Here is a 23,807-nt window from a genome sequence, read left to right as displayed (position 1 = left end):
CGGCGCCAAACCTATAGGGGCGGGTTTGGGTCGTGACACCAACCTACTTTGTCAAGTGGAGATTTTCGAAATTGATCAAACTTGCCAACCTACTTTGTCGAACAAAATGCCATGCAAAAATTTTCAAAGTTAGTCAAACCTGCCAACCTATTTTGCCAGGCAAAATGCCGCTCGACAAAAAATTTCAAAGTTTTAATCAAGAGGTAGCGTAATTCATCTTGCCCCCGTGATCTACAAAGAGCAAACTCCATCTCAGCATATGTGACCAAATAACGGTCTCCATCCACGTTCTCGGTATAAAAATTCAGGTTTTTTAGATAATAAAAATCCGATATAATAATTGATTTTCCATATCTTTGTGGTCGGAATAATAGGGCATAAACTCCGTGCTCCGCTGACAATAAAAATCCAACATAATGCATAAAATCTATTGTAGATAACCAAAATTTGGCACAATACATAATAAAATATCTCCATGTGCAAAGTAATAATGCATAAAACACTGCTGGAAAAATGACTTTTAGCGGCGTTTTAAAAACGCCGCTATATGTATGAAAAACGCCGCTAATTCCTTTAGTGACGCTTATCACCAAACGTCGAGGACGCGGCCGTCGCTATAAGTTTATGACGCTTTAAAAACGTCGTAAAATTAGTATAGGCGGCGTTTTTAAAACGCCGCTAAATGCGATAAATAATGATAAAATGACGTCATCCTACATTTAGCGACGTTTTTAAAACGCCGTGATAGATTTTTTTATTTTAAAAAAAATGTCCGTTGGCACTGTAGTGGCGTTTTGAAAAAACGCCGTTATAGCTCTTTTTTAAAAAAAAAAATTATTCTGAATCTGTTATATTTAACTAAAAAACATACCTGTAATAAAGCTGAAAAATAACAAAAACATATTCTGTGTTCCACATATTATAGTGGTTGAATTAAGCAAAAATTTAATTTATATTTTTTCATATTCTTTTTTGCTTTTATATTTTTAAAGTCATAAGCAGTGATCATTGATTCAATGATAAAATCTTAGTCTAATAATCTTTGAGATTATGAGTTTAAGTCTCGGAACAATCATTTTGTATACTATGCACAGGGTATTTCTGTCAAAAGAAATAATAGTTCTTTGGAAAGATAAAAATCAGCTTTGATTTCTTTTCCCAATTATCATTTTAAATGTATAAAAACTGTCAACAAGCATATGGAGAAATTGAGAACATCAATAATTTTAGAATACACTATTCATCTGATAAGTATAATCAATTTGAATGTTGTAAACACCACAAGTTTTACGACATGCTGGTATAAACTTCTAGATAGCATCTTTTCATTTTTCTCAACGGCCCCATTTGGTGCTTCGAAATGTAGGGGTAAGGGAAAAGGAAAAATTTGATATTAGTGATGTTGTTTATACAACACTTCAACAAACACAATCTCATTAGTGTTTTCATCCATCTTAACTTCCTTAAGTATTTAAAAGTAATAACTATAGACCCATTAGTCAATAATTTCCACACACAGTATTCATATTTACTGTGGCATGCTTTATCAATGATTATTAATACTGTCAACATGTTTTGGTGTGCTCATTTACTTCGGCTCCGATACTAGTAAAGGGCCTAATTTGTGGAATTTAATTCAAAACTTTAACAATGGTCCAGGTCAAATTATGACACAAAACCATATCACTTTTGCCTATAAAGGGATCACAATCTCACCATTTTCATTTAGCTTCAGCAGCAGTTGTTCCCACGTTGGGAGAGCACACATTCCAGCATAAACTGCTGTCCTGACTGCCCATGTATGGTATGGTGCACAAACTTGTGCATAAGCTGCTGAGGCTGCTTCTTTTAAAGAGCAATACCTAACAGAAACACAAAAAATAAATCAAATAAATGAGATTTTGTTGCCAAGGAGAAACAAAAGCAAAGATTGCAATAAATCAGATAAATGATGACAGAGTCGGAAACCATCAACAAAATAATTCAAGAACTAGAGTTGATCTTTGAGTCTAGTAAGACCAAATGCTTCTTGAATATGAAGTTTCTTGGCATGCTTTGCATGTGTGTTTTTGTTCATTAATATGTTGTCTGTGTCCTTGCCTTTAGCTTGAGATGGGAATAGCAGGCAGATGCAAAACAGGAATAGAGCACTGAAATATTTAAACTCATTGAATTAATTAGATTGTACAACTTGTTTCAGAAAATATCTTTATGGATTTATGATTCATCTAAAGCAGACTAAACATAAAGTGACAAAACACAAAGAAAGAAAAGAATGACAGCAAGAGAGTAGATAATCTGGTAACACACTACTCAATGTCCAAAACCAAAGATTCTTTATTACATCTAGTGGAGCAATAATATGCATCATCAAAGCACATATTATATCAACGAGCCTGAATAGGAGGACATAAATTTTTCCAAATAACAAGTGCCAGGAAACATTTTAGTAGATGTGAGAGAAGGAAGATACTATAAAAGAGAGGAACATACTCTGAAGACAAAAAATTTTCGAATATAGCTCTGATGAGGTCGAGACCCTGCCTAACTCTGCGTAGATTACATGAAAGGCTTCCTTGTGTTCTCACTGTGTCATTTTTGACATCAACGTCAAGTACGTTATTTAAAGTGCCATACATATTTGACGCTTCCACAAGATCACGCACCTGGAAGTGTCAATCAAAGCATTAGATCCAACGAGCATTTTTAGATTGGAAATTAACAGGGAGAAGTAACAAACTTTGGATTGAAATACACAAGGAATCCATCTTTGCATTATATTTATGTAAATATGGCATTTCACCTTTAGAAGGCAAGATTTTATCATTGAATCAATGATCACTGCTTATGACTTTAAAAATATAAAAGCAAAAAAGAATATGAAAAAATATAAATTAAATTTTTGCTTAATTTACCTTACTACTTCATTTACAGATTTCTGTGTTCCACATATTATAGTGGTTGAATCATAATTTATATACATAATAAACAAAAAAGAAACATAATTTTTTTTTTTTTTAATAAAATAAGGGAGAAGATGAAGAAGACTGAATTGAAAAGTTGAGAGATATATACAGATCATCAGGGCTGCAATGCATCTCATCATTATTGAAGCAATCAGCTAGCCATCCCTCAGATGACTGATCCAGGCCCTCATGACCAGTTGCAGATGTTTCCTCTATTAAGCACATTATAACAAGCAAGACAAAAAAAAACATGTATGAATGTTAAGAACCTATTCATCTCAGAACAGAACTTTACAGGACAAACCTTCAAAACCAGACATCCAATGCGACATATCAGATAAAGCCTCTTCAAGCGAATCTTCTCTCTCCTAATCAAAGAACCAAAAAAGAGTGATCCAATGGTTTTGTGAAACTTGATTCAATCACACAAATTAATACTAAAACGTAATTTCAACTGAAACTTTGATTATAAATGCAAGTGTTTGAAACTTCCTTAATGAAGTGAGCAAGAACAAATTAATTAGGTGAAACCCAAATCTAAACTAGTTCAGAAGTTGCATTGACCAATAATGATCATTGACCAATAATGATCCCCTGACAAAATGTTGATATCATAAAATAATTTATCTTGATATGTGGTGGATGATAAATTTGTTTCCCTTCCAAAAGATAGAAGTCATATAATTGTCAATATACAACAGAACAGGTATCTCAACAATTATCTTTTGTGTGAAACCAAAATAAGACCACTATGTAGAATTTTTCCCCAAGAACAGCAAAAGATGTATCATGTAACATTTTCCACGAGGAAATAGGCTTGCACAAACCTTCGATTTTAAGAAGACAGATGATATCTCCTCATTGCAAAGAGGGGAACCCAAAATCTCATTGTCAAACTGCAGCATTCGACGTCTCTTTACTTGTGAAGACATCTCCGTGCATTGCTGTAATTTCTTGTCCATGTTTACTGCAATTCATTTTTTTCCAGATAAAAAACAGTGTCCTTCAAATCGAACAAGCATTAAAAGCTAGCAAATGTCGAAACATTTTAGTAAAGTATAAAACTACCATTGTCAGCAACATGGTAAGCCAAATCCCCACAGGCCTTAACAGGTGTTGTTTCGTCAAACATGTAGGACAGATCTTCTTCATTCTGGCTTACTCCATCCCAAAGGCATGGAGATATGTCTGCTCACAACAATAAACCCGTTCCACATCAAAACTTTACCCAAATATCTTGACTTAACATTAAAGTGAAAAGCAAAGCAAGGCTCACCCAGATTGGTTTCCTTCTGGAGACAATAACCCTCACCATGCCAGTCCCACATTTCGCTGCTTCCATTTTGGAAGTAGTTAAAGTGTTAAATCTAAATGTCAGTTATAATTTAATTTCCAAGGGAACAAAAAATTGAAGTTTAATAAAAAATGAATGCGGAAGAAATTTAAGGAATGCGCTAAATCCATGACATAAACTATAGTATTGCTGCATTATAGTAACATCCAACATAGTTTACAAGGGGTTACAAGAAATAGTGGGGCATTACATCTGGTCAGTATAAAAGATTAGAAGAAGGAATAGTTCTGATGGGTACCTCCACAAACATCTAATGCAGGTCAAAGGCATTTGCATAGTAATTGAGAGAGAGAGAGAGAGAGAGAGAGAGAGAGAGAGAGAGAGAGACTTATGAATTAAGAGGAATAGGATCACAATCTATGTTTAGACAAATTTTCAACTCTGTGATAAAAAATAATACAAGGAAATCAAACATAAAATTAATAATAAATAAATAAAAGACCCAGTAATCAGCATCCTAAAAGGTATGTCCACAATATAATTAGCACAAACAATTAAAATATACTAACATAAACGTAATCAAAACACCTATATGACATATAACCAATACAGGAAAGAACAGAGACTTACGGCATTTATTGCAATGGAAGAAATTCTCGCACCCGCCAATTCTGTAACAAAAGTAAGAGAATAAAATATGTATGTGACTTTAGGCATTGAGTGTTAAGGACAATCTTTTAACTATTTACATTCTTGCTCTAATGGGAAATTGACCTTCAACATTAATCCTAATCTTAAGGAGACACTCTTGTTAAATTTGATCATTTGCACAATGTCGATTGCTTTCCTTCTAAAAAAGACCCACTAACTTGAAATTTTGTGCATAGACACCAAGCACTAAACTTCACCTTCGTTTCACATCCATCAGTTTGGAACTATTCTCGTTACTTTAAACAAGATATCAAACACAGATGCTAAAAACATATGTTAAACTGAGACAAGGAATGATTCATACCTGCATATACCACAGCCATTGCAATGATATTGTTTCTTTGACGTCTGCAAAATGACAAAATAAGATGGTCAGATCAGCACACATCGTCCACTCAAAAGTAAAAGCATCATGTGTTTCAGCAAATGAGGTAGTCCCTGTATGTGTGTGTGTGTTGAAGAGTTTATCCCAATGACATTCCATTTTAGCCTCCCTTTTTTCACTGTTCAACTCAGGCAGGGTATGTTAGTGTTAAAGGCCAGCACAAGTCAGACCTTGCCTCAGCTTCAAAATACTTTGGACAAATACTTCAGGCATACAAAGAATATGACCAAAAAAGATAAGGTTGGATCACAATAACCAAGTTAATATATGTATATTACTTTAGTATGAAAATTTAAACACAAAAAGCTGACAGATACTAGTTAAAAGTCCCCCCAAGTTCATAGCCAATAGACCATACACCAAAAAGTTGATACATTGGCAAAGGCTATTTTTTGGCTTTTTGGACTAAAATTTACAAAAAGATAAAATAGGTTAAAATAGCTAATAAAACAAAATGTCACATCAAACCCATAATTATTTCATTTTTTCTCTCACAAGCATCACATCCAACCACAAAAATAGTTGTCTCACATGATAAATGGGGGTGGACATGAAACTAATGTGTTGAATAAGCCTGTAAGATGAGTATCAACTAAGAAGAAGCACATTTTTGACAAACATGATCAAAACAGAATTCAAGCTTCTTCTCTAGAACCTCCCCAAGATACCGTAATCATCTGCCATAATGTTATGGGATCGCGGATCCTCTATTTCAAATTTCATAATCCATATGCTTTATACATTTTCAATTACATGATTGGGTTATAAAGTTTTCATTTTTGAATTTTTCATCGCGATAAACAATTGGAATTGCATTTTTTGGGGGTCTGTTGGCAATGCTTTGAGTAACACATCAAATAGAATTGAGTGCAGAACATGCTTGGCCCAAATATACTTGATTTCCAAACGACAAAATTCACATGTTAAAAAGAAAAAAAAAAAATAACTAGTGACAATTTGGGGAGCAGAAGAGCAAGACACAGTGCAAGCTAGCTCAATTCCACTCCATGCATATTAGCATCAGATAGAATAGCTGTCAAATACTACACTCATAAATCATGTTACTAAAAACTGTTAGGATTAGTTTTGCATTCCATTTGACATCACTCATTCTTTACAACTATATAGGCGACAGTCACCGTCTTCCTCTCCAAATAAACACCTTTCTGCTTTCCTTTCAGCCGGAGTAGGGTAACCTGCAATCAGTAAAATCCAAAATTCAAAAACAAAAACAACATTGTTGAGAGAGAGCAATTTCTACTGTACAAGAATGTATAAAAAGGAGTGTGTGAATGGTCTGGGTTCTCTTCATTTGAATCTCTATTAGAGACAAATTGAACTTGTGTTATGCTAGGACATTGAATTTGTATTAGAAAATGAAAGTAATAAATAAATAAAATAAAATAAATTTATTATTGGATAAGAAAAATGAGAAAGAAAAAGAAAGGAAAAAAAAACAATAATAATAATAATCCTTCCTACCCAACAAAAAATTATCCATAATTCAAAATGTGTGGATTAGATTTATCTTAGGCGTGATTCACACCACATCAAATTTGAATCAACACTATATGTTTAATACAACCTCCTGGGACATTTTCTCCATTGGTCATATAGAACTGCCTAAAAAGAATGAAAACTATAACAAGAACTAGAGCCAAGTAAACAAGACACAAAAGGAATGTCTTACAGCGTGCAAGTTCAGAAGTTTTTCATTTGTCAACTTCTCCAAAGACCGTGCAAGCTCCATTGCTAAATCAACAAATTAGCCACAATCAGTATCAATCACTTAAGATACAGAGGTTTCAATCAGTTTTTTTAAAATAAAGGGTTCATGAGTATGAGTACACAAATTGACATGCCATGAACAGCAAAACCACAAAACAAAGGCAATTTTACAAGCACTTGGCAAGTTTGGGAACATACTAAAATAGCTAAAAGGTCACTACCAAAAAGTCAACTTTTCTCTCTACTTCTTTGCACGTCTTTTAAAAAAAAAATCTAAAAAATCAACTAAAATAGCTACTTCCCAAAACAGCAGGCTAAGATGTCATTGTTATCCTGGGTCTTTAATCCAAATAATAATACTTAGTTATGCTTCTGTTTTCATGAAATCGGGTTGGGTTTTCAGACCAAGCAATGTTCCATATATCTAGCCTTACCTGAGATAGGAGGGCGAGATTGGACCCGGGCCAAAACGATGGGCTGCAGGCCATACATCCTTAAAGAATCACTAGATGTAACACGGATCAATCACATGTGAGCTTGTCATAAACTTCTTCATACATTGCCTATAACCATCCAATTAACATTAACAATCACAAAGGATCTCAAGTTACTAACATATTACCTCTTCAAGCAATCAACTTTCAGACATCACACCTTTGCTTTCTGTTTAGTATCATTCACTGGTTGTTCCTACTATTTATGTTGGAGAATTCATCGATAGGGCTCAGCATTCCAAGGATCAGCTTTTCCTGTTTAATAGCTACGAAACACAGTCAAGTAGTCACATTTTCAGGGAAAACAAGATAATATATATATGGAATACTTAACCAGGTAAATCCATTAACATTATGAATATAATTATTGATCACTCTCAATCCATTACATAATTTCTCATCTATGCATGTAATGTATGTTTACATGCCATCTCTTTTTCAAATGCATGTGTGTTGATATATGTGTTTGTACATGCAAAATTGTGGCAAGGATACATTCTTGGTCAGGGTTGTCAGTGAAATTTGAGTGCAGGGCATTCCCAACGCTCACCCGAACATTTTGTAATTGCATATATCGGTCTTTGAATGCAGAATCGTGCCCTCTGAAATCAAATTCCTAAACAACAGACTTCATAAATTATGCACACATTAATGTGGTATATCTAAAAAACAAAAATTATGCATAGGATTGTAAGATAACATAAGCAAAATGCCATTCCTCATGAAAATAATGTAATCATAAGAGCTTGGAGAAATGCATTAACACAAATACCTCCATCTCAATTCAAACTAATCATAAGAGCTTTGGCATAACTAGCAATTTTGCATCAAATTTACAGCCCTAATTTCAGAATTCACAAGACCAGAAGAATTTGTTATGAAGTAAATTCTTCAAGAAATCATTATTACATCAAAGACATATAAGCAAATCCCATGTCACTCATAAAAAACAAGAAGTAAAATGCTTGAGCTATGTTTGGATATTGGATATGTGAAGGGATTTGTAGGGAGAAGAAAAAGTGAAGAGATAAAGAGTGGTAATCTTACTGTCTTCATCATAAGTTGTGTCTTCATCACCGATCTGAATCGCTGTCTTCATCACCGATCTGAATCGCTGAGATCGATCTGAACCTCTGAATCACCAAGCTGAATCACCGATCTGAATCGCTGAGCTGGCCTTCGATTTTGATTTCAAGATGTGAATCACTGAGACCGATCTGAATCGCTGATACCTGAATCACGATCTGAATCGAACTTCGATTTCGATTTCGAGATATGAATCACTGAGACCGATCTGAATCGCTGAGATCTGAATCACGATCTGAATCGAAATCGAAGTGATATGAACTCAGATCTAAATCAAAATCGAAGTGATATAAACTCAGATTTGAATTGCAATATGAAATCGAAGTGATATAAACTCAGATTTGAATTGCAATATGAAATCGAAGTGATTTGAACTCAGAATTTTAAAATTTCGAGATATGAACTTCGATTTCGAGATCTGAATCCTGAGATGAACTTCGAAATCACTCTGATGAATCACTTCGATTTCGAGAGAGAACTTCAATTTCTGAGCATTCCATTGATAAGCAACTTCAATTTCTGAGGGTTTAGACAGCGGGGAGAGAGAGAGCTTATTTGTGAGTGCATCGATTCAATTTGGAGTTGAGATTCTCAGATTGGAAAAGGAAGCGCGTGAGACAACATGCATTTGAAGGCGTAAAAAAACGCCTCCTATTCATAAAACGGCGCTGTTTCAATTAAAAAAAACAAGACGTTTATAAAACGCCGTAAAATATTAAAAATAGTGACGTTTTAAAAAACGCCGTTAAAAAAACGCCACCTAAACCCTTATTTCCTGTAGTGAAATCTGTGCTTCGCAGATAAATACCCGACCTAATAACAGATAATTATACCTCCATGTCTAGAATAATAATACATAAAACCCATGTGAATATAACTGATCTTCATATTTCCGTGATTGGAATAATAGTGCATAAAATTCATAATTGATAATAATATCTTCATAGATAACAAAGACTCGACACAACAAATAATATTGCCGAAATAGAATTAAAAGTACTTTCGTAAATGAGACGATGCTGAAAAGAGTTCACCAAACAAAACTTTTAATACTTGAGCTTTAAAATACCGTCGTTGCCTGATTGAAATAGGTAATGTGTATGGTATCTGGAAAGCTTTTATTACTTAGGAAAGCTTATTATCATGTTCTCCAATAAAGTATTATAATGCACCAATAAATAAATAATTTCCAATCAAAGTTATCATAAAATAGTTTAATGATCTTAGCTTGTTGTGGTCAATGGTGTGAATCATCCATAAAATACGCTCTTTGAAAGGCTTGTTAGCGCGATGCCTCGAGCGATGGTTTTGTGCTCAATGATTGAATTTTATGCTCCGTGATGATGATGCAGACAGCTTCAACTTTGGTTATCGACCAAACCAACCTATGAGCTTGCTATTTAAATGGCTCTATACGTAATAAATCTTGATACAAGCCAGTAACAATGCAAGAATATTACTTTTGTTTTGTTTTTTTATTTCAACATGAGATCTTGCAATTTTGAATAACTAATTGCATAACAAAACATTGAGAACAATATAATCTTCATCATTGAATTATGTCGCTTCCATAGACGGCGCCAATTGTACGGACATAAAAAAAAATACAGTATTTGATGATAAAGAAATCCAACGAAAAAGATGATCAACACAACCACGTGATCGCCATCTGTATGACAAAACACCCCCAGCCATAGCCGGGGGCCCTCCTACGCTCAAGTCAGTCCTCCAATATTATTAACATATTTAATGGACTAATTCATAAAGAGAAATTGCGTACCTCAACGCATGAGGTGCTGTCTATTTATAATATCCAGTGACTTATCTAACAAGTTTGAATGTTCCAGAAGTCCTATCCCAAACAATCTCTGGTTGTTTAAGACTTCTATATTGGTAAAATTTCATCTCCTGATGAGTTTTGTATAACATAAAACACTAATACAGTGATTGACAAGGAGTTTACAACTGTCACGTGATAATCTATGATTATGCCACATAGCAGTGACAAGACCCATATAATTTCTATAACTATTCTTTTCCCTCTCAAAAATGTATATTTATCTTTGTTTATTTCAATCTCTACCCACCATTTGCATTGTTTTCAGTCACCTTAACTTTACTAGAAGGAAGATCAATATAATTATGTCAAAAGTGTAAGGTTATTTGTATTTTCTCCAAACTTTAAGGAGATGAGTGTAATTCACCCTTTTGTTTTTAATTTTATAAGTCAACTTTTCACACTTGAAATAAAACTACGTTGTTACCCTTTCGTCCATTTAGTGTTAATAAGACTGAACGAATTTGTCATATAAGTAATATGTGACATTTTTCTCACCTCACTTTTGCCCCTACACTTTCACTAAAATCTCATTTAAATATTCATTACAAATTTTTACAATAGGTAAATTACACTTTCCTTCCCTAAGGTTTACCTTAATTACAAATATCTCTCCTGTAGTTTCAAAAATTACACAGACCTCCTTTTCTTTTAAAAATAATAGTCAAATTCCCTCCTTCCATTAAAAGAGCTCAGACGACGCTAACTTGCCTGTAGAATTGACCATAATACCTTTCAACCACATTGTGAAAAGACATAACTAACTCTTGATGTAAAAAAACCCTTACATTTATTCTTTCCTAGGGTTCACGATTAGAAAGCGAAGGGAAAAGAAGATTGAGCAGCGAAAGAATAGAAGAAAAGAAAGAGCAGTGATTTTATTGAAGATTTGCTCTGATTATCTTTCACAATGCAAACTATGAAAGATTTTAATCGGTTTGTTTTGTTATTTAGGGCTTCCAAGTAAGTTCTCTAACAAATCTCTTCAATGTTAAAATTTCTAGAAAAAGAAAAATATTCAATACATGGGTTTGTATTTACAAATGATGGAATTTTAAGAGTTTTTGGAGTTTTGGTTGAGTAATTTTGAACTAATTTTTATGGTTTTGGAGTTTTAATTTTGGGCATTTAGGGTTTTTTTCTAATTTTAATCAAATATTGTAATTTTTTTGAATTATTAAACATTATTACTTACTAGATTTGGAGTATAAGGATGTTTGTTAGATTTTGTTGAATTATTATTGATTTAGGACTTTTTTTTAGATTTTGTTCAATGATTATTGACTTAGGGTTTTATTATCTGTTTTAATATTGTGAAAAATATATACGAAAATTGTACTGCACTTTTTTTGGTGATTTTTTAGATTTGGAATTATATGTTTATGTATTCCAATCATGGTGATTTTTACTAGAAGTGGTTCATTGGTTTAGTTGTGAATTATTCATTGTTTTAATTTGTTTATCTGTTTCAATCATGCTGGCTTTGGAATTAGTTGAATTTGTTTTACTGAAATTGATTAAATTGGTTCAATTTGTTTATCTGTTCAAATTAAATATTTAGCTGTTCAAATTAAATGTTCTTTTATTATTATTTTCAACCATGGCTGCATTTTCTTCATTTGATTTGGTCATCCAATACAAGGGTAAAGTGGACAGAGTATACAATGTGGATCCTGATACGTATTGTCATGTTGATCTCTTGAAGGATGTACATGAGTATGTTATTAGTAACATAGGTTTGATTGAGGCTCTTGATATTCATTTGTACTGTGATATACCTGGTATTGATAATAAAAGAATATTAGAAAATAATCTTGATGTACTGGATATGTTTTACATGCAAAGTGTGAGTAGAACAATTAATTTGTATGTAGATGTTGTTCATTCTATTGAGTTTGAGGGTGGAGAGGTTAATAATGCTGGGGAGGATGCTGTAGAAAGAGAGAGGGAGAGTTTAGAGGGAAAGTTTACAATGTTGGAAATAATGGTTTTTATAGGCTTACTTTGGGCCAAATTTGAGTGGGGTTCACACGTCTTTTGGGGTGAGTCCAAAGAGGTGACGTGTTCCTTGTCGCATGGCAAATCACACGGTAAAGACGGTTCGTCAAAACCATTTACGAATGAATGGGAAGTTGACGTCGTTTTCGAGTTCGTGGAATGGATTATTAAAGAAGTAAAATGTGGGTTTCCTTGTAATGGTTATCCCACATTGGAAATTTAAGAGAACTTATGTATGTAAGTTCTAGGTAACAACACTTGGGTTGCGCTCCAATGGACACCCCAAGTTTGTAGAAAGAAGGAGTTATGGACAAATTGAATGTTGGCTTAAACCACCACACACACATGCGCGTCGCCGCCGCTGTCCGTTCGACTGAGCCGAGCCATGCCGGGCGTAAGTGTGGGTTGTGGGTCGGGTCTGTTCTACTATTAATTTTTTAGACAAAATTAATTTAACTTTTGCGCCAAATTTTTATGTCCAAACAAGCCTCATTCGGTCCAATTTCCAACTGTTGCTCTAAACTGCCCAGCAGTTTGAACAGATTCAAACCTGTGTCAACAGATTCGAATTCAAAACCATACATGTTCAGTTTGAAGACTGCATCTGTTTAGGTTGTTTTGCACTTGTTCGCCCTTCTGAATGGTCACCTATCTGCCTATAAATACCAGGCCTTTCCAGTAGATTTCTACATCCTAAAAAAAATAAAATATGAAATTCTCTTGGTTCTCTCCCGGTTTTGCTCCTTCGCGTAAATTCTCTTCATACTAGTTTTTAGGAAAAATTAAGAGAGTATAGAACACAGGTTTTGTTCGCCTTACAAATTATTTGGAGTGCTACTACAATTTATGTAGATCATTGTATCTTGGGAAATATACGTCTTTTATTCGTAAGCACCGAAGCGGAGCGAATCTGTCTTAAGGACAGAGTGTCACACACTCGACTTGATCTTTTTGTACTTTTAAATACTTATTCAGTTCGGTAAAATAAATTCTGTAAGTAATTTATTTTTATATGTCTGATTTGTTTCAATTTATTTATTGTACACAGAAGATTGTTCCAACAATCTTAAGAAAGATTCAAATTATTCTGTTTATACAAAATTTTTTGTTTGTTTCCTTTTCTTATTTTCTTTTTCTTACAGAAATTATTTTCTACGGTTTTACAAAATAATATTCTGGTTAGAAAAATAAATAGTAGTAATATATTGTTTGACAAATAGTAGTAATATACTGTTTATTTTTTTGACAATTAGTAGTAATATAATGGTGTCATTAACAATTCAGAATATTTATTTGTGAAGTTGGTCAAAAATTAATCTTGGTTTTCAGAAATAATTTATCAGTTTTCATTAATTAAAATTCTGTTTTCAATATTTTAATTTGTGAAGTGTTATAGAAATATTTTTTTTGTGTGGAATTAATTTGTTTAAATAAAATTTTATTTTATTTTCAAATTAATTGGAAATAAAAGTTACAATTCTTGTTTCTTTTATTTTTTACAGAATTTAATTCTGTGGTTTTGGTTTAATTTTCTGTGTAGTATAAATATTCTAATTATAATTTTTTTTTTTATAATTTAAAATTCATGGCTACAGAAACTGGTCAAACTAATGTTCGAACCAGTACTAGTATGGTGGCTGCAATTGCGCCAACCCCTCCTCATGTTGTGACTGTGCCAATGGATCACAGTGAAAAGCCAGAGAAATTCTTAGGAACTAATTTATACAAAGACAAAGGAAGATCAAGCAAGAAGCTTGCTCAAGCCAATATGACCGAAGTGGATAAAATTTTCAATAGTGTTGAGGACATAAATCTTTCTGTAGTTATTTCCAAGGCATACCTTGTTGGAAATCCTAAAGAATGGTGAGTAGACACTGGTACTACTCGTTACATATGTGCCGACAAAGAGATGTTCATATCTTATTCTATGGTGGACAATGGCGAACAACTCTTTATGGGCAACTCTTCGACTTCTAAAGTTGAAGGACAAAGAAAGATTATTCTGAAGATGACATTTGGAAAGGAACTTACTCTTAACAATGTGTTGCATGTACTGGACATTCGCAATAATCTAGTCTCTAGATCTCTGTTAAGTAAAAATGGGTTTAGGCTAGTTTTTGAAAGTGACAAATTTGTACTTACCAAAAATGGGATGTATATAGGAAAATGTTACATGCCTAATGGCCTTTTCAAACTAAATGTAATAACTGTTGTACCCTCTGTTATTAATAAAAATACACATTTTTCTTACTTGCTTGGGTCTTTAAATTTATGGCATGGTAGACTTGAACATGTTTATTATGGATCTTTGTTTAGATTAATTAATATGGAATGTTTATCTAAATTTGACATTGATTTAAATTATAAATGTCAAATTTGTGTTAAGGCAAAATTATTCAAAACTCTTTTTCATACAATTGAAAGAAGTATGGAACCACTTGAATTAATTTATAGTGATATTTGTGTTTTTAAATCAATTCAAACTAGAGGTGGGAAAAAATATTTTATCACTTTTATAGATGACTATACTAGATATAGTTATGTTATTTAATTCGAACCAAGGATGAAACTTTGGAAACTTTCAATCAATATAAGAATGAAATTGAAAATCAACTTGGTAAGAAAATAAAGAAACTTAGATGTGATAAAGGTGGTGAATATGAATCACCTTTTGTTGAATTTTGTAAATAACATGGAATAATTTATCAAACCACCGCTCCTTACTCATCACAGCAAAATGGAATTGCTAAAAGGAAAAATAGGACTTTAAAAGAAATGATGAATATCATGTTAATAAATTCTGGATTACCTTAGAACTTGTGGGAGGAAGCATTACTTTCTGCTAATTATATACTTAATAAAGTATCCTGAAAGAAAGTGAATCAAACACCTTATGAAATATGGCATAAGAGAGTACTATCCTACAAATACTTAAAAGTGTGGGGGTGTTTGGCTAAGGTGGCTATTCGTAGTCCTAAAAAGGTTAAGATAGGTTGTAAAACCATTGGTTGCATATTCATTGGTTATGCTAAGAATAATAGTACATATCGGTTTTTAATTCATAAGTCAGAACATTCCAAAATGCATGTAAATACTATTATTGAATCTCGGAATGCATCGTTCTTTGAACATATATTTCCAAATAAGATTGGACAAAAGACTAGTACCAATAAAAGATCTTATGATGTTATAACTAGTCATGATCAAAGACAAGATCAAGAACAAGAACAAGAACAAGAGATAAATCAAAATAAGGAAGAGGAACCTAGGCGTAGTAAACACGCTAGAACCTCAAAATCTTTTGGCCTAGATTTTCAAATATTTTTGTTAGAAAATGAGCTTTTAACTTTTAAAGAAGCTATGTCTAGTCCTGAAGTTCCTTTATGGAAAGAAGTTGTAAAGAGCGAAGTTGAATCCATCTTGCAAAATCACACTTGGGAATTGGTGGATTTGCCACCAAGTTGTGAACCCCTTGGGTACAAATGGATTTTCAAGAGAAAAATGAAAGTAGGTGAATCAATTGACATTTACAAGGCAAGACTTGTGGTCAAAGGTTTTAAACAAAAAGAAAGCCTTGATTACTTTGACACATACTCACCAGTTACTAGAATAACATCCATTAGAATGCTAATTGCCATTGCATGTTTATATAATCTAGAAATTCATCAAATGAATGTGAAAATCGCTTTCTTAAATGGTGAGTTAGATGAAGAAATTTACATGCAACAACCAGAAAGATTTTCTGTTCCAGGAAAAGAAAAGAAAGTGTGTAAATTAGTTAAATCATTATGTGGTTTAAAACAAGCGCCAAAACAATGGCATGAGAAATTTGACAAGGCAATGATGTCAAATGGATTTAAAATTAATGAGTGTAACAAATGTGTTTATATTAAATACACAGACAAAGATTATATCATTGTATGTCTTTATGTGGATGATATGCTCATCATAGGTAGTAATAATGACATGATTAAAACTACCAAGAAAATGTTGAATAAACATTTTGAAATGAAAAACATAGGGATTGCTGATGTAATACTTTGTATGAAAATTATCAAAACATCATAAAGTTATGCTTTGTCATAATCACATTACATTGAGAAAATACTTAACAAATTTAGCAAAGATGATGATCATCTTGCTAGAACACCTGTTGATGTTAATTTGTTTTTTTCTATGAATGTACAGGAAAGTATTTCTTAATTCGAGTATGCCAAAATTATTGGAAGCTTAATGTACTTGATGAACTGCACTTGCCCGGATATAGCTTATGCAGTAAGTAAATTAAGTAGATATACGAGTTACTCAGGAGTAGAACACTGAAAAGCAATTATAAGGGTTCTAAGATACCTCAGATTTACTCGTAACATTGGGCTGAATTATACTAGATATCCAGCAGTACTTAAAGGATACTATGATGCAAACTAGATATCAGATACTAGAGACTCAAAATCCACTAGTCGGTATGTCTTTACTCTTGGTAGTGCGACTGTATCTTGGAAATCTTCCAAACAGACTTGCATTACTAGGTCTACTATGAAATCAGAATTCATAGTTTTAGATAAAGCTGGAGAAGATACAGAATGGCTTTGCCATTTCCTTGAAGATATTCTAATGTGGCCAAAATCGGTGCTTGCTATATTCATACATTGTGATAGTCAATCAGCAATTGGTAGAGCACAGAGTCATATGTATAACGATAAGTCATGACACATTCGTTGTCGACGTAACACCGTGAGATAACTACTCTCTAATGGAATTATTTCCATTCAATATGTGAAGTCTAAAGACAACATAGCGGATCACTAATCAAAGGTTATCAAGAAAGTTAGTTGAGAATTCATCGAGGGGGATGGGACGTAAGCCTATTAAATAAAAGTTACCACAATGGCAACCCAACCTAGTTGACTGAAGATCACAAGATCTAGGTTCAAAGGGACAACTGAGTTGTGCATGACTTAGAAGGATCGTTGGGGAGTCAAACTCCTACCCATTTCTATGATGAAATAGTGATGTCTGCAGCATTTTAGGTTAAATAATACTTTTAATGATTCTTATATCTATGAATACCTAGTGGAGTATGGCAGGATACTCTTCATAAGATTCACCTATATGAGTGAGAACTGGGCCGGTTCTATGAGATTTGTGAAGGGCTACAATTCTTTAGAGCACTCATGAAAGACCAGGTTGTTCTAGGCCAAATGAACACAATAGTGAGAACTAAACTGTGTTTGGTGATATACTGTGCGAGTTCTATTGTCTTGGTTTACACAAATGGCTGAATAGTTCAAGACATCATGTTCACTAGCTAGCTAGTAAATCCGATAGTGTCTCACAAAGAAAGGTTCAAAGCCAAAAGCTACCTATCTTTTGTAGAATATTTCTAATTTCTGTATTCTCTGTAATTAGATCATGTTGTTGTAATTTTTTCCTGTGAAATTCCATTCATATGGGAGATTGTTGGAAATAATAGTTTTTATAGGCTTAATTTGGGCCAACTTTGAGTCAAAATTTGAGTAGGGTCCACACATTTTTTGGGATAGGTCCAAAGAGGTGACGTGTTCCTTGCTGCATGAAAAATCACACGGTGAAGACGGTTCATCAAAACCATTTACGAGTGAATGGGAAGTTGACGTCGTTTTTGAGTTCATGGAATAGGCTATTAAAGAAGTAAATTTTGGGTTTCCTTGTAATGGTTATCCCACATTGGAAATTTAAGAGAACTTATGTGTGTATATAAGTTCTAGATGGAAACACTTGGGTTAGGCCCCAAGGGGCACCCTAACTTTGTAGAAGGGAGGAGTTATAGACAAATTGAACATTGGCTCAAACCACCACACGCGCGTGCGCACCGTCGTTCGTCCGTCCGTCTGATTAGACTAGTCGTATCGGGCGCGGTTGTGGGTTAGTTCTAACATTAATTTTTTGGACAAAATTTATTTGAATTTTTTCAAATTCTCGTGGGAAAAAATTATTTGAATTTTAAAACGAAATTAATTTAATTTATTGTGCCAAATTTTTATGTCCAAACAAGCCTCCTTCGGTCCAATTTCCAACTGTTGCTCTAAACTACCCAGCAGTTCGAACAAATTCAAACCTGTGTCAATAGATTCGAATTCAAAACCATACATGTTCAGTTTGAAGATTGCATCTGTTCAGGTTGTTTTGCACTTGTTCGGCCCTTCTGAATGGTCACCTATCTGCCTATACATACCAGGCCTTTCCAGTAGATTTCTACATCCTAAAAAAAATAAAATCTGAAATTTTCTTGGTTCTCTCCCGGTTTTGCTCCTTTGCGTAAATTCTCTTCATACTGGTTTTTAGGAAAAATTAAGAGAGTATGGAACACAGGTTTTGTTCGCCTTACAAATTATTTGGAGTGCTACTACAATTTGTGTAGATCATTGTATCTTGGGAAATATACGCCTTTTATCCGTAAGCACCGAAGTAGGGCGAATATGTCTTAAGGATAGAGTGTCACACACTTGACTTGATCTTTTTGTACTTTTAAATATTTATTCGATTCGGTAAAATAAATTCTGTTAGTAATTTATTTTTATTTGTTTGATTTGTTTCAATTTATTTATTATACACAAAAGATTGTTCCAACATATAGGTACTGGAAAATTGGAGGGAAATGGTTACAAGGGTATGTATTGTTTTATAAGGGATGTAAAGGGTATTTTGGGCACTTAAATATTTATTGTGGCTGATGTCACTCGCTTTGGTTACTTTTGTAGCGTGCTTCTAACAGAAGAGGGAATTTGACTATTATTTTCAAAAGTAACGGAAGTCTATGTAATTTTTGAAACTACATAGAAGATATCTATAATTAAGGTAAACCTCAAGAACGGTAAGTGTAATTTACCCTTTTACAATTAACTTCAACGACATTTTAAAAATAAAAAATCAAAAGTCATAGTTATAGGACAAATCATAGTTTTAATTTTAGCACATCTCACCATAAATTAAAATTCTTAATTTCAACACTAGTTATCACAAATCAAAAATTTTAATTTTAGTACATCAAAATTCCCAATGTAAAAACAAATAATCACAAATTAAAATTCTTAATTTTTAGCAAGTCATAACACGTCATTTTTAGAACAAAAAATTATGATATAAAAATGTATATCATAGTAGGTAGTACATTATGTGTTCGAATTTCGCCGTCTATTTATAACTATTTATAATTAAAAACATGTGTGTGTTTGGTAGAGAAAAATTTGAGCACATATAAGAGAATATGTTGAGAATGCATAAATAATAAGATACCCAACTCCCTAATCTAACAATTCAAATTTTTAAAAGAATTAATCGTTAATAATATAATAAATAAAGAGTGCTGCTATTAGTACTTACCAAAATTTTTTGAACCTCCTATTTCTTTGGACTCCAATCCTAAACGCTAAATTTTAATAATATTTTTTTGGACACCCCACTTATTACCAAATCTACCCATATTCATAATATTTTCACAATGAAATGCACACCCACCTAATTTTTCATCCCTCTCCTTCCCTGACTCACTCAATCTTCAAAGTTTGGAACTTTGGTCCAGTATAGTTCCTCCGACCTCCCTATTGCGTATGGATGGTAATTCACTCTCATACCCTTCTTCACTACTGTCCCATCTGGCAACACGTCGTTCTTCAAAGCTTGCTTTCCGTCAATGGGGATGGGTGGGTAGAGTCTCATGGTCTCGCTCAGCGACGCGTGTATGTAAACCATGTCTTTCATTTCTTCGAAGATCGGAGCTTCGGATTTCTCATTGATTTCTTTGAGAATCTCAGTTTTTACATCTGGGTTTTTGGAGACAAGCCAGAAGAACCAGATTAAAGTTTTTATCTAAATGCCCTGAATTCAAGATTCTCGATAGGAGATCAGCAGATTTCAGTGATGATTTTGAATTTGTTCACCACTATTTAGCCGAAAAAATGTATTTTGTTCAGAACGGTTTTGTCGAACAATAATGATCTTGTCAGCACTGTATGTCCGAACAAAATTTGTTCATCACTGTGTAACTTGAATCCATTCCAATTCACAACTTAAAATAACATGAATTAAATCCATTTAAAATATATAACTTAAATCCATTCCAACTCACTCTTTTCCATTCTAAGTTAGTTTAACAAAGAAAATTACATAACTGACTATCTACATTAATGTTCGGAACCTATGTATTGAACGAAAGGATTATGTTCAGTACTGTATTACCGAACATAATTCTAACAGTCAGCAAACCAGTACCGAACAGCTCGAACGAAACAAGAACGATCGAAAACGACCGAGAATGTTAATATAAGACAGATAAACTTATTAATGGAACGCCGGTCTCACTAGAATTGTTGTCCTCGTCCTCCATTGCTCTACACAGTAAAATAAGTGATGAAGTATACGTTATGCTTGAAGCAATCTTCAGAGTTTGGAACTTTGGTCCAGTACAGTTCCTCCGACCTCCCCATTGCGTAAGGATGGTAATTCACTCTCATACCCTTCTTCACTACTGTCCCATCTGGCAACACATCGTTCTTTAAAGCTTGCTTTCCGTCAATGGGGATGGGTGGGTAGAGTCTCATGGTTTCGCTCAGCGACACGTGTGTGTAAACCATGTCTTTCACTTCTTCGAAGATCGGAGCTTCGAATTTCTTATTGATTTCTTTGAGAATCTCAGTTTCTACATCTGGATTTTTGGAGACAAGCCAGAAGAACCAGATTAAAGCTTTCATCTAAATACCCTGAATTCAAGAATCTCGATAGGAGATCAGCAGATTTCAGTGATGATTTTGAATATGTTCACCACTGTTTAGCCGAAAAAATGTATTTTGTTCAGAACGGTTTTGTCGAACAATAATGATCCTGTCAGCACTGTATGTCCGAACAAAATTTGTTCATCACTGTATAACTTGAATCCATTCCAATTCACAACTTAAAATAACATGAATTAAATCCATTTAAAATATATAACTTAAATCCATTTCAATTCACTATTTTCCATTCTAAGTTAGTTTAACAAAGAAAATTACATAACTGACTATCTACATTAATGTTCGGAACCTATGTATTGAACGAAAGGATTATGTTCAGTACTGTATTACCGAACATAATTCTAACAGTCAGCAAACCAGTACCGAACAGCTCGAACGAAATAAGAACGACCGAAAACGACCGAGAATGTTAATATAAGACAGATAAACTTATTAATGGAACGCCGGTCTCACTAGAATTGTTGTCCTTGTCCTCCATTGCTCTACACAGTAAAATAAGTGATGAAGTATACGTTATACTTGAAGCAAAACTTTCAAGTTCAATAGCGTTGATGATGGTGATGAAGATGACACATTCAGGATTTAAGATGATTATGAAAAATAATAGATTTAGGGTTTATATTAGTTGGTTATGAAAAGTAATAGGTTTAGGGTTTACAAACATAGAATACGTATAGTTGGAGTTGGAGGTGGGGGCGGGGGTGGGGGTGGGTGTCAAATATTATAGAGTATCAGTTCTTATTGATAGGTGAGTGTTTAATTTAATAATGTCTTTTAATGTAATTTTACTTTAGGGTATAATTGTAATAAAAAAAATTTATAAAATGGGGGGTCCAAAGAATTTTGACAGGTGCTAACAGCAGCACTCTAAATAAACACAAAAAGGCTTATTTTGAGAAATATGTTAAAAAATAATTTTTTAACTTTTTTAATTCTTTTAAAAATATGTATAAAAAAATAGAGGTGAAATAATTTTAAAAAAATTAAAAAACTAACTTTAATCATATTTTTAAAATAGGCCAAATTAAAGGAATGTAAAACATAGGTGTCGTTTGGAATGTGAGTTGGCTTTTTGACTTTTTTAACTATTTTAGTCAGGGCTAAAAAACTTAATTTGAGAAGGACTTTTTAAACTTTTTTTTGAGAGAAGAGTGTAATGATTATGAATTAAATATAATATTTTATTTATTGTGAATAAAATAACCTATTTTATTTTTTATAACTATTTTAACCTCAAACCTACCTCCCAAACCATGCCAATTGGTAATGGGCTTTGCTCGACGACTCCTTTTTTTCTTCCAAAGGATCAAGCTTCAATTTTATTGGTTGAGCAAGTCACGGCTAGGAGAAATTATTGGTTAGTATTGTGACGTGATGTCTTAATGATGATTTGATTGATAAAAGAGATAAAATTTATAAATTTAAGTTTTATTTATCATAATTTAAAAAGAATTAAAAAGTCATTATTTTATTTAAATCATATCATCTTATTTAAATTATATCATTTTAAATTTAATTCATATTTTATAAAAAATTATAATTCATATCAAACACAATCACATAGGACCCCAAAACCACCCAAAAATTTTCCACCGCCCAGGGATTGGTGTCTCTTTCCTCTTATGAAGTCGTTATTGCGTCATTCTCCTCCTTGGGTAACGTTACATTTTTTAATTTTAATGTTTGGGGCATTATTGTGTCCCTTTCGTTTGAATTTTTTAAAAATTGAATTTTTTAATTTTCGTATTTTTTTATTTTTAATGAATATTTTTAAAATTTTAAATGTATTTTTTTATTTTTTTTTAAATGCACTTTACTTAAATGTATTTAAAAAGTAAAAAATTTGTGAAAAAATATTTTTAAAAATTAATAAATACATAAAAATATAAAAAAAAATGTACTAAATTTTCGTATTTTTTTTATATTTTTGATATTTAGTGAATTTTTAAAAGATTTTTTTTAATTTTTTTTACATTTAAGGTATATATATGTTAAGTATGTTTAAAAATTAAAAAAATTATTCAAAATATTAAAAAAATTTAATAAAAATAAAAAAATACGAAAAATAAAAAAATAAAATTTTGTAAAAAATATTTTTAAAAAATAATAACCAAACATTCCACACTGCCAAAGTCAAAAATTGTCTAGATGTGAAGACGACACCGTCAGCTTGACCAAATACGACGCCGTATTTTTTGTTCTGAAAAACAAATAACGAGATTGATTTCAAAAAAAATAAATAAATAAATAATCGGAGACTTCTTCGATGGAGTTATGATGGAACGGCACGTTGTGAGTTGGGAAAACGGGCAGAAGAGTGTGACGTGTCGGCGTCAAAGTTGAAGGGGACCATACCTTTTTTTCAAGTCGGCGTAGCAATTAGCTGTGTTTCTGTGACCAAGTCTAATGCTGCCAAAAACTAGCTTTTTGAATGTCTTCTTCTCCAAATGCCCTCCACATTGCAACCGAATTACATTTCTAACATCCCTTTCTTTATTTTGTGGTAACTTATTATGAAATTCACAAAATGAATTTGTCAC

General features: G+C 32.8%; 1 protein-coding gene across 7 annotated transcripts; it reads right to left on the bottom strand.

Moving 5' to 3' along the window:
* Positions 1-504: 504 nt before the first annotated feature.
* Positions 505-8,641, bottom strand: LOC114276209 (ACD11 homolog protein). Of its 7 annotated transcripts, XM_082902601.1 has the most exons (9): positions 8,074-8,641; positions 7,519-7,844; positions 4,243-4,298; positions 4,035-4,154; positions 3,794-3,933; positions 3,271-3,334; positions 3,076-3,178; positions 2,494-2,666; positions 1,869-2,150 (listed from the first exon to the last, which is right to left on the bottom strand). In XM_082902601.1, exons 3-8 carry the CDS (start codon positions 4,292-4,294, stop codon positions 2,624-2,626), a joined length of 522 nt encoding a protein of 173 aa, XP_082758727.1. In that variant the 5' UTR covers positions 4,295-4,298; positions 7,519-7,844; positions 8,074-8,641; the 3' UTR covers positions 1,869-2,150; positions 2,494-2,623. The 7 variants fall into 7 exon arrangements, with proteins under 7 accessions (XP_082758725.1, XP_082758724.1, XP_082758723.1 ...); XM_082902599.1 differs by lacking the exons at positions 1,869-2,150; positions 3,076-3,178; positions 3,271-3,334 and adding an exon at positions 505-1,862 and having other exon boundaries at positions 4,243-4,301; positions 7,519-7,589; positions 7,707-7,844; XM_082902598.1 differs by lacking the exons at positions 1,869-2,150; positions 3,076-3,178; positions 3,271-3,334 and adding an exon at positions 505-1,862 and having other exon boundaries at positions 7,519-7,589; positions 7,707-7,844.
* Between the last annotated feature and the right edge of the window lie 15,166 nt (positions 8,642-23,807).

Source organism: Camellia sinensis, chromosome 13, assembly GCF_055761805.1.
Source record: "Camellia sinensis isolate YWXY chromosome 13, ASM5576180v1, whole genome shotgun sequence".
In the NCBI taxonomy this organism is placed as follows: Eukaryota; Viridiplantae; Streptophyta; class Magnoliopsida; order Ericales; family Theaceae; genus Camellia; species Camellia sinensis.
Note: the sequence above shows the minus strand (reverse complement) of the source record. Positions and strands in the feature narration are given on the sequence as shown.